This window comes from Abramis brama, assembly GCF_963993115.1.
Source record: "Abramis brama genome assembly, chromosome: 12".
Lineage (NCBI taxonomy): Eukaryota > Metazoa > Chordata > Actinopteri > Cypriniformes > Leuciscidae > Abramis > Abramis brama.
Genome location: NC_139974.1, coordinates 42,077,861 through 42,095,454, shown reverse-complemented (window position 1 = coordinate 42,095,454; position 17,594 = coordinate 42,077,861). Strand labels below are relative to the sequence as shown.

At 41.8% G+C, this 17,594-nt stretch overlaps 1 protein-coding gene across 2 annotated transcripts; it reads right to left on the bottom strand.

Moving 5' to 3' along the window:
• Nucleotides 1–42: 42 nt before the first annotated feature.
• On the bottom strand, nucleotides 43–3,844 carry LOC311093450 (nucleoside diphosphate kinase A 2-like). Of its 2 annotated transcripts, none has more exons than XM_084130851.1 (5): nucleotides 3,742–3,844; nucleotides 902–1,034; nucleotides 711–812; nucleotides 519–631; nucleotides 43–234 (listed from the first exon to the last, which is right to left on the bottom strand). In XM_084130851.1, the coding sequence occupies exons 2-5, from the start codon at nucleotides 1,028–1,030 to the stop codon at nucleotides 117–119; spliced, it is 462 nt and encodes a 153-aa protein (XP_083986977.1). In that variant the 5' UTR covers nucleotides 1,031–1,034; nucleotides 3,742–3,844; the 3' UTR covers nucleotides 43–116. The 2 variants fall into 2 exon arrangements, with proteins under 2 accessions (XP_083986977.1, XP_083986978.1); XM_084130852.1 differs by lacking the exon at nucleotides 3,742–3,844 and adding an exon at nucleotides 1,173–1,321 and having other exon boundaries at nucleotides 902–1,117.
• Nucleotides 3,845–17,594: the final 13,750 nt, after the last annotated feature.

The following is a 17,594-nucleotide window of genomic DNA, read 5'->3' as shown; positions in this document are numbered from 1 at the left end:
AAAGCTAGTTTGGAGAATGATTGAAGAATAAAGAGAAGAATATATGAAAGAGATTCCAGGTTTTATTTAAACAAGTGCTTGAGAAAGACACACACTCCAGCGGGGTCGATGCGTGTTCACTCGTAGAGCCAGGGTTGCGCGCAGCTCGTGTAGCTCACCAGCTCCTCGGGCTTAAACCACAGGGCGATCTCTTTATTAGCGGCGGCCACCGAGTCGCTGCCGTGGATCAGGTTCCTGAAGCACACACACACACACCTCAGCGTCATTCTCAGGGTGGGGAACTTACTTTAATGCATTACTCAAAAAAAAAAAAAGTACCCAATTGTGTTACTTAGTAAATGCATGTTCACATTTAGTCTAGAACTGAAATAACCATCATGTTCACACACACTTCTCTCAACATGAGGACAGGAGAGCTGTCAGTCATTAATGTGGAAAATTAAAGTAATCTGATTGCGTAACTCCAGTAATGAGTTAAACCCGACACGGGTTATTCACACACACACACACACACACACCTGCCAACTTCGATGCAGAGGTCACCGCGGATGGTGCCGGGCTTGGAGTCGATGGGGTTGGTCTCGCCAAGCATCACGCGGCTGATCTTCACCACACTCAGGCCCTCCCACACCTGCGGACACACACGTTAGCATCACACGCTAGCATCACACGCTTCATTAGCATACAGCTACAGATGGTCGACGGCTCACCATGGCCAGCACCGGCCCGTTGGCCATGTACTTCACCAGCCCGGCGTAGAAGGGCATGTCCTTCAGGTCGATGTAGTGCTCCTTCAGCAGAGTCTCAGACGCCTGCGAGCAGAGACACGTTAGCATGAGCGCGCAGAGACCGTTAGCATGAGCGAGGAGAGCATTAGCATGCGCTGCTGATGAACACACACCTGCAGGAACTTGGCGGCCACCAGCCGGAAGCCCTTCTGCTCGAAGCGCTTGATGACCTCTCCCATCAGGCCTCGCTGCACGCCGTCAGGCTTAATGGCGATGAAGGAGCGCTCGACTTTATCAGCCATGACTCTGAGGAGAGAACACACACACACATGAGTCTGAGGAGAGAACACACACACACGAGTCTGAGGAGAGAGCACACACACACGAGTCTGAGGAGAGAAGATCACACACACATGAGTCTGAGGAGAGAACACACACACACACGAGTCTGAGGAGAGAGCACACACACACACACACACGAGTCTGAGGAGAGAAGATCACACACACATGAGTCTGAGGAGAGAACACACACACATATGAGTCTGAGGAGAGAACACACACACATGAGTCTGAGGAGAGAACACACACACACACAAGTCTGAGGAGAGAACACACACACACACACACACACACACACACACACAAGTCTGAGGAGAGAAGAACACACACACACGAGTCTGAGGAGAGAAGAACACACACACACGAGTCTGAGAGAACACACACACACACAAGTCTGAGGAGAGAAGAACACACACACACACACACACATCTGAGGAGAGAAGAACACACACACACACGAGTCTGAGGAGAGAAGATCACACACACAAGTCTGAGGACAGAAGAACACACACACGAGTCTGAGAGAACACACACACAAGTCTGAGGAGAGAACACACACACATCTGAGGAGAGAAGAACACACACACACACACGAGTCTGAGGAGAGAAGAACACACACACACACACGAGTCTGAGGAGAGAAGAACACACACACACACGAGTCTGAGGAGAGAAGAACACACACACACACGAGTCTGAGGAGAGAAGAACACACACACACGAGTCTGAGGAGAGAAGAACACACACACACACACATCTGAGGAGAGAAGAACACACACACACACACACATCTGAGGAGAGAAGAACACACACACACACATCTGAGGAGAGAAGATCACACACACAAGTCTGAGGACAGAAGAACACACACACGAGTCTGAGAGAACACACACACACACAAGTCTGAGGAGAGAACACACACACATCTGAGGAGAGAAGAACACACACACACACGAGTCTGAGGAGAGAAGATCACACACACAAGTCTGAGGAGAGAACACACACACGTCTGAGGAGAGAAGAACACACACACACACGTCTGAGGACAGAAGAACACACACACACACACACAAGTCTGAGGAGAGAAGAACACACACACATCTGAGGAGAGAAGAACACACACACACACGAGTCTGAGGAGAGAAGATCACACACACAAGTCTGAGTAGAGAACACACACACGTCTGAGGAGAGAAGAACACACACACACACACACGTCTGAGGAGAGAAGAACACACACACACACACACACAAGTCTGAGGAGAGAAGAACACACACAAGTCTGAGGACAGAAGAACACACACACGTCTGAGGAGAGAAGATCACACACACAAGTCTGAGGAGAGAACACACACACGTCTGAGGAGAGAAGAACACACACACACACACACGTCTGAGGACAGAAGAACACACACACAAGTCTGAGGAGAGAAGAACACACACAAGTCTGAGGACAGAAGATCACACACACACACACACACACGTCTGAGGAGAGAAGAACACACACACACACACACGAGTCAGAGGAGAGCGCGCACACACACACACACGTGAACTGCTGGAGGGATGATGGACAGATTGAGTCAGAAAACCAAACAGTGAGTTTCAAACTTTCATGATAATTTCTCATTTCAAAACTGTAATTATATTTTAATATTGATTGGATCTAAGCGTGTTGTAACCGTTCTGTAAGTATTATTGAATAATACAGTTATGGTGATATTCAGTAGTACAAGTGTGCACATGTTAGTGTAAGAGTGAACACACACACACGCACGCACGCACGCACACACGCACGCACGCACGCACACGGTGAAAGTGCTATAATATTTAGTGTGTGTGACGTAATTTCCCTGCCATCAAAGCAAATCACGTGACACCCGGGCCACGGGTAAAGATCTCGCACATGCGCACAGCAGATTCCGCTGAACGGCATAATGGAAGCGTTCTCTTCTCACCACAGGGGTGCCCAACCCTGCTCCTGCCGATCGACTGTCCTGCACAGTTCATCTCCAACCCTAATCAAACACACCTGCCTTTAATTTTCAAGTGATCCTGAAGACCTTAATTGGTTGCTTCAGGTGTGTTTAGGGTTGGAGATGTACTTGCAGGACAGTCGATCGGCAGGAGCAGGATTGGGCACCCCTGCTCTAATAGTATAAACTTATCGTTTCGATCAGTACTTTTGCACAAGACAATCGCGTGTGCCGAGAATGTCTATAGCGGACAGCATTCACAATATAGCACGATCTTGTTTGTTTGAATTTAGCCAAACTTCACATTCAACAAGTTCAGATTGAATCGAGTCAGAGAAATGCGAGACGCGCGGCAGATATTCTCCCGCATGCGCAGTAGCGCTTCAGACAGACTCCCGCATGCGCAGTAGCGCTCAGTCTCAGACAGGCAGCCGCATGTTACAGAGGTTACAGATGTTCATGCAGCGATTCATGTAGCGGGTCCATTTCCACGATTAAACATGATTCTGTCGCACTACTATAATCTAGGCCTGAAGTGTGAGTGTGTGTGTGTGTGTGTGTGAGTGAGTGAGAGAGAGAGCGAGAGAGAGAGAGAGAGAGAGAGGGGGCGTGCAGACCACACAAACAGCGAATAAAGCCACAGTGCTATCACGACACAAACGAAGGAAATGAGAGTGCACTTATGAAATCAAACACACCTTACGGACTCGATGAGGCGTTCGTGAAGCGGATCCTGAGGACGGAAAGCGACCGGAGACAGAGAGCGTAGTGCGCGTGCGCCTCTTTTATAAAGGCGGGGAGGGGGCGTGGCGGGGGCGTGGCCGATGACGAGCGATGAAACATTATATTCATATCATACCAGAACATATTCATACCTTAAACCAACAAATAAATAAAAAATAACAATAATAATAATAGCAATATAATCAGTAAAAATTATCATAAAATATTACTACTACTAATAATAATACAAATATATAAAATAAATAAACAACAAAATAACACAAAAATGAAGAACTATATACATGGGGTATTGAAATCCTTAAAAAGGCTTTACAACAATCTATAGTGTTTTGCCTCTGTGTTCCAATGTTCTAAGATACTAACAAAGCTCAATCTTTAATTGTACAAAACTAGGTGTATTTTTTCATCCTAGGCATTTATGAATGTGATATTTCTCTAAAATAATAAAAAATTGTAAAAAATATTTTTGTCCTCAAAGTAATGTCAGTTCCAGAAATCTCCTTAAAAATACCTTAAAATTACACCAGAACAATTTAGTACAAATACAAAAATAAATACTCTCATGATTCACATTACAAAACACACATTTCAAATCAATATCTTTCTTAAATCTTTTTATGGCCTGATTTACTGGGTAAATATAATGCATAAGAAATATCATGAATGTTATAATGACCCAGAATCTGCTGAAACCATGAAATCCCACAGAATGTCCCGAAAGAACGTCAAAGCTGAGGAAACTATTGCTGCATTTTTATCAACATTACTTGCACCATCTTTAGACTGAAGTCAATAGTTATATTCAGATGTACAGTATCAGCGGCACAATCCACTGCAAATATACCGGAAGTTTCATTTATCCAGACATTCTCCATATGAAAGTAAGAGACCGTCATGGAGAAGCAACTATAAAACATTATTTATAAGACAATGTTCAAAAAACAGTCTTCTATTCTTATATTTAATATCTTTATTATTCCATAGCAACAGAGAGAAGATGTGTGTGCAGCAGAGCTTCTAAACATTAGGCAGCTTGACAGAGATTTATTAATATAAAGTTGCAAATGAGGAGAAACTTAATTCCGTCACGCCAGACACCCCCAGACACCCCCGTTCTGGCAGCAGCGCATGAAGGACAAACCCAAAATAAAAAGGGTGAAGCTTCTGAATGACACATAACCATCAAAGCCAAACACTTGAGAGTTTACAGTCCAAGACTCATATCATATTAGACGTTGCAGACTGGACTTGATTATATAATACAGTGCATAACCATTTAAAGCATTGTTCAGATGCAGTGTTCTTGGACAGAGGCCAGAGGCACTGACTATTTTTAAATGGCATAGGAAATAAATTACAGGCATGCCATCGTCACAATGTCACAAAGTCACAATGTCACAAAGTCACAATGTCACAAAGTCATAATGCATATCATGTAAAGAAGTGTGTGTCTCAGAGGAAGTGTGTGTAAGAGCTGCAGTCACTGGTAATCGTGCGTTTATTAGCTTCTTGTTTCAAGGTGTAGAAATGCTGCTTTTTAGCGTTCGCTGATATTTTCAGCTACTTTGACACGAAATCATGAATATTCCCGTCAGCTCCACTCAGTGTCCCTGAAAATCTCAGACAGAATACTCCTGAACAACGGCGAATGAGAGACACAGAGCTCTAAACGCGCTCCAGATCTTCAGATCGCAGGATTCTGTGCAAATGAAGGGTATTCAGTAATATTTTCAAAACGTGATAATAAATCAATATTTCTCCAAATATGTGCACTGTGCACTAAGATCCGTGTCGTACGCTGCATGTCTAGTGCACGTGAACTCAAATATCCTGAGAAGACGTGACTGACTGCATATGAGTGATGATATTCAACATTACAGACGGATTATTGTGAATAATATAGAAATGAATGTCACTGCAGCCAGTTTCATCATAAACAGTGAATATCGCAGCTTTAATCTTCCAGATCAAGTAAGATGTTTTAATGTGAGGTGAAGCCATAATCTGGAGCCATCGCTGATCTTTGACCCTAACGGGGTTAAAAACTATAATTCTGGGATATAATACCACAGTTTGTTATTAGATATGATACAATTCTGAATCCATTTAATTTTAAAGATAGTGTAGCATTAACCCTCCTCGATGAACTAATGCCCTGATGTTCCTGTGTTTCAGAAGTGGTGGATAATGAATCTAAAGCACTGCAGTGTAAGCTAATCTCCAACCCTTCAACCCTTTAGAGCAATATTCTTCCAGTCAAAGGTTAATAATTAACCGAGTTTTATGTTTGTTAGTTTGTTGTGACACGCTGTATATTAGTGCTAACTGGGACATGAAGCTTTATTTCCAGAGTCATCCGAGGGATCAGATCCTCTGGCAGGAATATCCCGCAGCTGGTGAAACAGGAGAGCGGCATCTGACACTCGAGGCTGAGGCTGCGTTCCACTCCGCTTATAGACATGCACTCGCGCAGGACCTACGCACGACCCTCCGGAGAATCCCACGGGATCTGGACTGAGGTTTATCCGACCCTCGACCCGGAGCGAGTCTATGTCCACCTCACAGCTCCACATCCCACAATGCAACGCGATTGTGACGTCACTGCATATCGCATGTAATTTACCACCTCAGACAACTCTATGATATATTAATTATTATTTTTTACATTTAAAACAACCCAAAGACACATATATACATGTAGAATGCTGCATTAAATACATTTGGGAAAATAAGTAAATAATATATCAACTCCAGCGGATTCAAGTGATCAAGACGATCCAGTTTAGCATCGAGAGGGTTCTGCCAACGCTGCACTGGCTCCCTATTAAACATCGTACACACTTTAAAATATTGCTGACCTACAAACCACTAAATGGTTTAGCTTGAGCGAGATCTTCACGCATTATAGTCCTTCACGTCTATGCGATCTCTAAACTCTGGAACAGTCTTCCTAACCCTGTCCGGGAAGCACACACACTCTGTCAGTTCAAAGCCAGACTAAACACACACATCTCTTTGACCTAGCATACACACAACATGTGTGAGAGTCTAACAGAAGGACGGACAAACCAGTTCATAACTCTGAGTTCTGCTCATATTTTATCACCATTTTCTGAACTATAGTGAATAGACTGATAGTGTGAGTGCTGGTCAGACTGTATATCCGAGACTGAGTCACGCTTATTTATACAGCGCTTTTACAGTGTTTCAGAGCAGCTTTACAGAGATAACCAGAGGTGGACGAAGTACACAACTTCCTTACTTGAGTGAAAGTATAGATACTACTGGTCAAATATTACTCCGTTACAAGTAAAAGTTGTAAAGACCTATTTTTACTTAAGTAAAAGTACAGAAGTACTCGATTTTAAAAGTACTTAAGTATCAAAAGTAAAAAGTAAATGTCAATGCATTGTTTTGTTGCATTGTTGTATGTAAGTAGGCTACCGTATGCCTCTGAATCTATGCCTGCATACCTACCCTCATATCAATATCAAATTTATTTCTAGAGCACAGTTCCAGTAGTGGGATTGAATGTGAGATTGAATAAGTCACTCAATAACGTCCACAATGGTTTCGGACACCCAAATGGCTGTTCCCTCCCTCCCCCAAATGGCTTTTAGTATGAATATGTTAGCTTTACTGTTATCTATAAGCTAGTGTGCTCCAAAAAAGTGACAAAATTCGCATTTAGAAAACCAAACCCAACGTTGAAAATGAAAATCAGGTTTATGTCAGAATCCAATGTCAGATTGATGTTGATCTCCAACGTTGGACAGACGTTGTATTGTGGCTGAAAATGAAAATCGGGTTGACGTCAGAAACCAACATCAGTCAGGTTCAGATGCAGGGTTCTGTCGTCAACCCGACTTTCATTTCCAACCAAAATGCAACCCCTGACTGATGTTACTTTCTACTCGAGGACCTTGACAGAATTGTAGTGGAGTAAAAAGTACGATATTTATCTTTCAAATGTAGTGAAGTTAAAGCAAAAAGTTTCCAGAAAAAATAATACTCAAGTAAAGTACAGATACTCAAAAAGTGTACTTAAGTACAGTACTCAAGTAAATGTACTTTGTTACTGTCCACCTCTGGAGATAACGGTAAAATAATGCAACAAAGTTTGTGTCTAGAAGAAAACAGCGTCCCAGTCCAGCTTTAGTGCGTTCAGTGATGCTTCATTTTTGTTGTAAAAAAGTTAATTTAGTTCATTTATATATATATATATACAGCCGCTCTGGAGAAACCGTGATGTCATCGTCCAGCTCAGCTCTCATATAATGGTGTCGATGCGGGAGATCAATAATATTGATGAATATTAAGTTAAATGTTAAATTGAATCTCCCCAAATAAGCAAGCCAAGCCAATGCCAACAAAGGTGGAAAGGCGACAGTGAAGGAACCGAATCTCCATCAGGACAGAATGGAGGAAACCCTTGTGAGAATCCAGACCCAGACTCAGGTCTCCTCTGGCCAACGAGCGACGGTGTGTGTGATTACGATTATGATTCAGGCAGGGTTACAGGTCAGAGGTCAGACTGGATCAGAACATGCAGAATATTATCCAGTCCATCTGGTTGGGAAGTTAGTAGCGAGGGAACTGGAACGCAGCCATGTGTCTCGATCCGCCTGTGTATACTAGTCTGCGCCCTAAGAGTATGAACCCTTTTAGTGAAGAAAAAGTAGACAAGCTTTGGGACAAACTCTCACGTCATACAACTGTGTCTTTAACGTTTGCTCTGTCAATCATCCTGACACTGTAAACTGACCTGTCAATCATCCTGACACTGTAAACTGACCTGTCAAACATCCTGACACTGTAAACTGACCTGTCAATCATCCTGACACTGTAAACTGACCTGTCAATCATCCTGACACTGTAAACTGACCTGTCAATCATCTTGTCACAGTTAAAATCCTCCACATTTCATTTAATGTCCTCCTGTCTCGGAGAGAAATGCAGAATCCCGTTGATCTGCAGTCGCGTGTCTTTCATGCGGAGACTCTCCTCATAATGATGCATTTAAAAGTTAATGGCCAAACGGATCTTAATTAATATCTACAGTGCTATTGCAGATGAAATATAACACGGATAACTTTACATAAATATTTTTTTATCACAATTTTTTAAAACTTTTATTAATCAAACCTTCATCTAAATCTCTCACCGTCAGTCGCGCACATCCGCCATGTTTGTAGTTTTCTGAACACTTTTTACTCGTGTTTGTAGTTCTGAACTGGATCCTCCTCCAAAGCGCAGTGGGTTGTGGGTAATATTAGCTGTTATAGACCTCATGCGTCAGAGAAAAGCGCGCAGATTCAAAAACTGGTCATGGTTCTGCATTCATTATTCCAAAGGTTAAAGTGTATAAGAATAAAAGGATATCAGATTGTTTATCGGTGTATACTGGAGAGATGTTTATGGCAATAAGGTGGATTAGGGAAGTTAAAATATCCAAGGCAGTAATATGTTCAGATTGTAGTTCAGCTCTAATAAGTTTGAAGGAGATGAAGTCAGAAACAAGACAGGATATGGTAATAGAGATTATATTCAATCAAACAAGGTAGTTTAGAGGTACAGTTTTTGTGGGTTCCAGCTGATATTGGGTTGAGAGGTAATGAGGAGGCTGATGCATTAGCAAAAAAGCCAATAGAACGAGAAATAGTAGATATACAGATTTTATTTAGTAGGTCAGAAATTAAATCAATTATTAAAAAGAATATTCTGAAAATATGGCAGCAATATTGGGATAATGAAATAAAAGGTAGACATATGCATCAAATACAGTCAACAGTGGGTAAGGGAAGAATATCAGGTAGGAGTAGGTATGAAGAGAATATGATTACATGATTAAGATTGGGGCATACAGGATTGAATAGTACATTGCACTTAATAAGTAAGCATCCAACAGGTTTATGTGAGGTATGTGAAGTTAGTGAAACAGCTGAGCATGTATTAATGCACTGTAGGAGATATAATGTTGAAAGGAAAGAGTTGAAGGAGGAATTAAATAATATAGGAGTTAAGTTTACAATTCAAAATGTATTAAAGTCAGATAGGAGTATAATAAATTTAATGGTAGAATATTTGGGAAATACTGGGTTAAATAAGCGTATTTAAATTAGGTTTAATTTTTTTATTTTTCTCCTGTCATGGGGGCTGAGAGTGGACGGAGGAGCTGAACACGCAGCGCCGGATGAAACTCTATGTGGGTAAATAAGGGGAGTTTATGTGGGTTGATAGGTTAAAGAAGTATAGGAAAGTGTCAATGGTCCATTTCTGAGATAGGTGGCGGTAATGCACATATTTGTTTGCGATCCGCCGTAAAAAAAAACAAAGAAGAAGAAGAAAGAAAAGTGCGCAGCATCTTTGGAATATTGTCTTTGAACTTCCGTTTTTGTGGTCGCTCTGTATATCTCTGTGGCATCGCCGTCTACGGAGAGCCTGCCCACTCCCTACTAACTCCTATTGTACCGAATGTTGGTTGTAGTTCCACCAGAGCTCCACTGGGGGCGATCGCCCATGAGGGCAGAATGAATGGGAGTCTATGGGGCTAGACGGCTAAATGTGTCTCTTTCACCCGATTGCCGTTGAGAAATCTCAGATTTGATTGTGGGTTTTGCAAGTTCAACATGGGTTATAGGTCGACAGTTGAATGAATGAGTACTTATGTCCTTTCGATTTCTTACAGGTTGAGTTGTTGTTGCCCATAACACGCTAGCATTCTGTGTCAGCTGTGTTGTGTGTTTGCCTGTGTCGGCTGTGTTGTGTGTTTGCCTGTGTCGGCTGTGTTGTGTGTTTGCCTGTGTCAGCTGTGTTGTGTGTTTGCCTGTGTCAGCTGTGTTGTGTGTTTGCCTGTGTCGGCTGTGTTGTGTGTTTGCCTGTGTCGGCTGTGTTGTGTGTTTGCCTGTGTCAGCTGTGTTGTGTGTTTCCCTCTGTCGGCTGTGTTGTGTGTTTGCCTGTGTCGGCTGTGTTGTGTGTTTGCCTGTGTCGGCTGTGTTGTGTGTTTGCCTGTGTCAGCTGTGTTGTGTGTTTCCCTCTGTCGGCTGTGTTGTGTGTTTGCCTGTGTCGGCTGTGTTGTGTGTTTGCCTGTGTCGGCTGTGTTGTGTGTTTGCCTGTGTCAGCTGTGTTGTGTGTTTGCCTGTGTCGGCTGTGTTGTGTGTTTGCCTGTGTCGGCTGTGTTGTGTGTTTGCCTGTGTCAGCTGTGTTGTGTGTTTCCCTCTGTCGGCTGTGTTGTGTGTTTGCCTGTGTCGGCTGTGTTGTGTGTTTGCCTGTGTCGGCTGTGTTGTGTGTTTGCCTGTGTCGGCTGTGTTGTGTGTTTGCCTGTGACGGCTGTGTTGTGTGTTTGCCTGTGTTGTGTGTTTGCCTGTGACGGCTGTGTTGTGTGTTTGCCTGTGACGGCTGTGTTGTGTGTTTGCCTGTGTCAGCTGTGTTGTGTGTTTCCCTCTGTCGGCTGTGTTGTGTGTTTGCCTGTGTCGGCTGTGTTGTGTGTTTGCCTGTGTCGGCTGTGTTGTGTGTTTGCCTGTGTCAGCTGTGTTGTGTGTTTCCCTCTGTCGGCTGTGTTGTGTGTTTGCCTGTGTCGGCTGTGTTGTGTGTTTGCCTGTGTCGGCTGTGTTGTGTGTTTGCCTGTGTCGGCTGTGTTGTGTGTTTGCCTGTGTCGGCTGTGTTGTGTGTTTGCCTGTGTCGGCTGTGTTGTGTGTTTGCCTGTGTCAGCTGTGTTGTGTGTTTCCCTCTGTCGGCTGTGTTGTGTGTTTGCCTGTGTCGGCTGTGTTGTGTGTTTGCCTGTGACGGCTGTGTTGTGTGTTTGCCTGTGTCAGCTGTGTTGTGTGTTTCCCTCTGTCGGCTGTGTTGTGTGTTTACCTGTGTCGGCTGTGTTGTGTGTTTGCCTGTGTCAGCTGTGTTGTGTGTTTGCCTGTGTCGGCTGTGTTGTGTGTTTGCCTGTGTCAGCTGTGTTGTGTGTTTGCCTGTGTCGGCTGTGTTGTGTGTTTGCCTGTGTCAGCTGTGTTGTGTGTTTGCCTGTGTCGGCTGTGTTGTGTGTTTGCCTGTGTCGGCTGTGTTGTGTGTTTGCCTGTGTCGGCTGTGTTGTGTGTTTGCCTGTGTCAGCTGTGTTGTCGATGCCTCGAGAGAAAAGAAAGTGCAGAGCTGAAAGCACCAGAGTGACTGAAGGATTGCCGTAAAGCAGTATCTCTGGTCGTACTGATGTGTGTGACGTCATTGACATTTTAAAAGTCAAGTCAAGTGTATTTATATAGCGCTTTTCACAATACAGATTGCATCAAAGCAGCTTCACAGCATTAAACCAAAATAACACAACAAGGTTGTTTCTAGTGTAAATTTATTGATTGATAAAATTAAATTAATATCCCCAAAATATCCCCAAAATATCCCCAACTGAGCAAGCCAAAGGCAACAGTGGCAAGGAACCGAAAACTCCATCAAGTGACCTAATGGAGAAAAAAAACCTTGGGAGAACCCAGGCTCAGTCGGGGGCCAGTTCTCCTCTGGCGTTTATGAACTAGAGGCCGGACTGTAGTTTGAACAGTAAGATTTAAAATGTTATATGAATGCCTGGCTGAAAAGATGCGTCTTTAATCTAGTTTTAAACTGGGAGAGCGAGTCTGAGCAACGAACAGTATCAGGAAGACTATTCCAGAGTTTCGTAGCCAAATGTGAAAATGCTCTCCCTCCTTTGGTTGATCTGGATATCCTAGGTATGACCAAAAGCCTCGAATTTATTGATCTTAAAGAGCGCGATGGATTATAGGGCGATAGAAGATCCGTTAAATAGACTATAGCTAAGCCGTTTAGGGCTTTATAAGTCAGTAGCAATACCTTATAATTAATACAGGACTTTATAGGTAGCCAATGTAGTGATGATAAAATCGGTGTTATATGATCATATTTTCTTGATCTAGTAAGAACTCTAGCAGCGGCATTTTGGACTAACTGTAGCTTGTTTATTGAGGATGCAGGACAACCGGCTAATAAAGCATTACAGTAATCTAGTCTCGAGGTCATGAATGCATGAACTAACTTTTCTGCATCAGAAACTGATAGCATGTTACGTAGCTTAGCAATGTTTCTAAGGTGGAAAAAGGCTGTTCTTGTAACATATGAAATATGATTTTCAAAAGACAGGTTGCAGTCTAGTATAACACCCAGGTCTTTTACTGTAGAGGATAAAGTAACAGGACATCCTACGATGTTAAAGTTGTATTGTGAGAGGTTCTGTGGGCGGTTTTTTGAACCGATAAGTATTACCTCTGTCTTGTCTGGATTTAATAATAGAAAATTACGCGTCATCCAATCTTTTATATCTTTAACACACTCTGTCAATTTGGATAATTTAGCGTTTTCATCCGGCCGTGATGAAATATATATTTGAGTGTAACATCAGCATAACAATGGAAACTAATTCCTTGTTTCCTTATAATATTTCCAAGTGGCAGCATATATATTGAGAATAACAGAGGGCCCAACACAGATCCCTGCGGCACTCCATAGTTTACTGAAGTTATGATCGATTTTTCTCCATTTAAATAGACAAAATGGTAGCGGTCAGATAAGTATGATCTAAACCAGCTTAATGCTTGTCCTTGAACACCAGTATAATTTTGTAGTCGATCTAAGAGTATTGTGTGATCTATAGTATCGAACGCAGCACTTAGATCAAGTAAAACTAGTATTGAGATGCAGCCTTGGTCAGAAGCTAAGAGTAAATCATTTGTGATTTTAACGAGCGCAGTTTCAGTGCTATGATGCGGCCTGAATCCTGACTGAAACTTTTCATAGATATCATTTTCTTGTAAGAAAGAGCCCAGTTGAGTGGACACAACTTTTTCTAGTATTTTAGACATAAATGGAAGATTTGAAATGGGTCTATAATTTGCTAGATTATTATGATCTAATTGTGGTTTCTTAATGAGTGGTTTTATAACTGCCAGTTTAAATGTTCTTGGAACATGACCTAAAGATAAAGATGAGTTAATAATATTGAGGAGAGGCTCTTCCACTACAGGTAACACTTCCTTCAGTAGTTTAGTTGGTATAGGATCTAATAAACATGTTGTTGTTTTAGATGAAGTGATAAGTTTATTTAACTCTTTTTGTTCTATAGTTGTAAAGCACTGTAATTGTTCTTGCGGGGGGATAATTGAGGCTGAATTATAAGGTGCGATTGAGAATTGAACGTTTACAATTGTGGTTCTGATGTTTTCTATTTTCTCAGTGAAGAAGTTCATGAAATCATTACTACTAAACTGTAACGGGATATTTTGTTCGGGTGACGTCTGTTTATTTGTTAGTCTAGCCACGGTGTTAAATAAAAACCTAGGATTGTTTTGGTTGTTTTCTATTAGTTTGCGGAGGTGCTCAGCCCTGGCCGCTTTAAGGGCCTTTTTATAACGTGACATACTGTCTTTCCACGCGAAGACCTCTAAATTAGTTTGTTTCCATTTACGCTCTAAATTACGGGTTTCTCTCTTTAGAACATGCGTAGTATTATTGTACCATGGTGCTTTAATTTTCTCTCTGACCTTTTTTAATTTAATAGGTGCAACAACATCCAATGTTCTAGAGAGAATGGTGCTCATAGTGCTAGTTAGTTCTTCTAGTTCATCTGTTTGTTTGGGTTCAGGCAGCAGCTGAGACAGATTAGATAAGCAATTTGAGAAATTATCTATGGTGGATGGAAGGATTGTTCTGCCTGGTCGATAACGCGGCGCTGCATGACATATTACAGCAGTACGTAATATGCAAGTTACCAAGTAATGGTCAGTGACATCATCACTTTGTGGAATGATATCTATATCGGTTGGATCGGTTCCATATGATATAATTAAATCGAGTGTGTGATTAAGACGATGAGTTGGTCCGGTGACGTTTTGCTTGACCCCAAAGGAGTTTAATAAATCTGTAAACGCAGCCCCTAACGCATCATTTGGATTGTCTACATGTATGTTAAAATCTCCAACAATTAATGCTTTATCTACATTGACTAATAGGTCTGAGAGAAAATCTGCAAACTCTTTTAGGAAATCAGCGTAAGGCCCAGGCGGTCTATATACGGTAGCCAAGGCTAGAGATAATAGGGATGTTTTTCTAACATCTAAGAGCGTAACATTTAGTACAAGTACTTCAAACGAAATAAACTTATAACCCGTTTTCTGAGTAACATTGAGAATATCTCTATAGACCGCTGCAACACCGCCGCCACGACCAATCAGACGGGGTTCATGCTTATAGGAGTATCCAGATGGAGTAGACTCATTTAGACCGAAATAATCATTTGGTTTAAGCCAGGTTTCAGTAAGGCAAAGTACATCGAAGCTATTATCTGTGACTATTTCATTTACAATAACTGCCTTAGGTGCGAGTGATCTAATGTTTAGAAGACCTAGCTTTAAAAACTGTTTTTGTTTACTAATAGCAACATTTTCTGGTTTAATAACAATTAGATTGTTTCTAGATCCTGCAGTAGATTTATTATTTGGTCTCACTAAACGAGGAATAGACACAGTTTCTATGCAATGTTCAACACTAGTATTTATATCAGTTAAATTGGTTAAATTGGTGCAGCAGAGACTATGATTTGGACTTTTGGTTACTAGTCAAAAGGTATTTAACATTTTGGAGATGTTATCCGACAAAAGATCTGCTCCGAATCTGCTTGGGTGTAAGCCATCAGCACGGAAAAGTCTAGGACGCTCCCAAAACAGATTCCAATTATTTAGAAAGAGCTTTTTTTAGCTTTTTAAAAGACTTTTTAAAGCAAATAAGTGACTCTAAAAAATCTAACACCCAGCAATGTGTAATTTCTTTGCATCTCCTTTCGAATACAACATTCAAATTACTAGACAAAAAATTATATCCTGAGAAAAGTAGATTTTGAGGGGTATAGCGCCATAGACCTCCATTCATTCTGCACTCGTCCTGTGAGCGCCTTCATGTGGAGCCAGAGTGGAACTGCACTCGTCCTGTGAGCGCCCTCATGTGGAGCCAGAGTGGAACTGCACTCGTCCTGTGAGCGCCCTCATGTGGAGCCAGAGTGGAACTGCACTCGTCCTGTGAGCGCCCTCATGTGGAGCCAGAGTGGAACTGCACTCGTCCTGTGAGCGCCCTCATGTGGAGCCAGAGTGGAACTGCAGCCAGTTCAGAAGCCGGAAGTTTACTGAGAGTGGAAGTTCTCCCCTTATTAGACATTATTCTCGAGGAGTAATTAGCTGGTGAAGTGGATTTACTTATTGTAGAGTTAACGAAAGTTATCATGAGGACTGTAATGTTTAAAGCAGATGTCTTAACAAATGTCAGTAGACCGGGAAGATTTTAAAACGTTCATTCATAAAGCGCTGAGAAGGGGCGGGGCTACATCAGGCCTATAGTGAGCACGGATCCACACCTCCAAAATCCACCGGGAATAGTAGACCATCCGGGGGCTTCTGGCATACTCTCTTCATACACTGTGCTTTGGGACACACTTATTTTAATCTCACACACTTATTTTAATCTCACACACTTATTTTAATCTCACACACTGTTTAGGATGGATAGTATGAACATTGAGACGCAGGGCAGGATTTCCGTAGTACCCCAGAGTGCAGTCTGGACGATGGGGCGGGGCGACACTTTTAGGCGGAGCGACACGTGTGGCTCCGCCCACACCCAATTTAATTGGTTTATAATACCGCAATCTTATTGGTGTAGACGATTCAGGTCTGAGCATGCGCATTCCTTCAAGTACGATTTTATGAATGATTTGGCCGTATTAAAGAAATATTAAATGCTAACTTTAATCGTAGGCTATTTGTCTATCTTGTCGGTTTACCATGGTAATTTTAGTTAAGATCTATTGGCTAATGTTTTATTGTACTTAAGAAACAGAATGGATGAAGTTATTGTTTAAAAACGAACGCAGGCCTAACTTACTTCAAGGAGATGTTTTACAAACTCGGGATTTTACGCAAAGGATGATAATTCACTGTAAGAATGTAAAAGCAGCTGATTTTAATTTTTAAAGCACGACCGTTTTTTGTTGTCATTTTTTTTAACGAGATGTTGTCCAATGCGTGCATTATTTGGTAGGCTACAAAGTGCAAATACAATGTTTAATGGCAAACTCACATTTCTTTGTTAATAAAATGAGGGCCTGTTGGTTCTGTAAATCCCTATGTTATAGTTTTAAAGATTCATGTTTTCTATAAGTGTCAACCGTAGGCTACTTCGACTTCTGTTACTGTGACATCAGGCCATTGGGTTTTGTGCGTTGGTTACAATAGAATTAAAACCGTGTAGTGCTGAAATGCGAAAATAAATAAATAAATAAATATGTATTAACTAAAACAGATTTATTATATCGATCTGGGCTTGTATACTATTTGGTAGGCTAGCCTATTATTGTCTTATTTGTCACTGTGGTTTTGCTTTAAAATAAAATAAAACACACTTTCGGATTTATCCGATGTTTTACTGAAATACAGTGAATTATCATCATTTGTGTAAAATCCCGAGTTTGTGTTTATTCACTGATCCTAATGGAAAAACGAAGAAGCATTTACGAATGATCTGAAATTCCGGAGCCCTGAATGACATGCGGAAAAATATTGTCAAGCCTAAATCAGCCTATAGAAATGATCTCTCCTTTGATATGCCAGTAATTTCAAGCTGTCATGATCATTGCTCACTAAAAGTGGCACTGACTTATCTGCAGGGTAAATTAATAAATATAAGAGTAAATCTCACACAGTAATTTATCAGCAACATATTTCGTGATATTGCCTAGCCCTAAAACTGCTCAATATTAGCCTAAAGCTTA

Excerpts from the sequence above, each read along its gene's own strand:
- LOC311093450 (XM_084130851.1), bottom strand. The coding sequence starts at position 1,030 with ATGGCTGATAAAGTCGAGCGCTCCTTCATCGCCATTAAGCCTGACGGC. Across the intron at positions 813-901 it reads TGGCCGCCAAGTTCCTGCAG|GCGTCTGAGACTCTGCTGAA; the intron begins GTGTGTGTTCAT and ends CTCTGCTCGCAG. Across the intron at positions 235-518 it reads CTCTGCATCGAAGTTGGCAG|GAACCTGATCCACGGCAGCG; the intron begins GTGTGTGTGTGT and ends TGTGTGCTTCAG.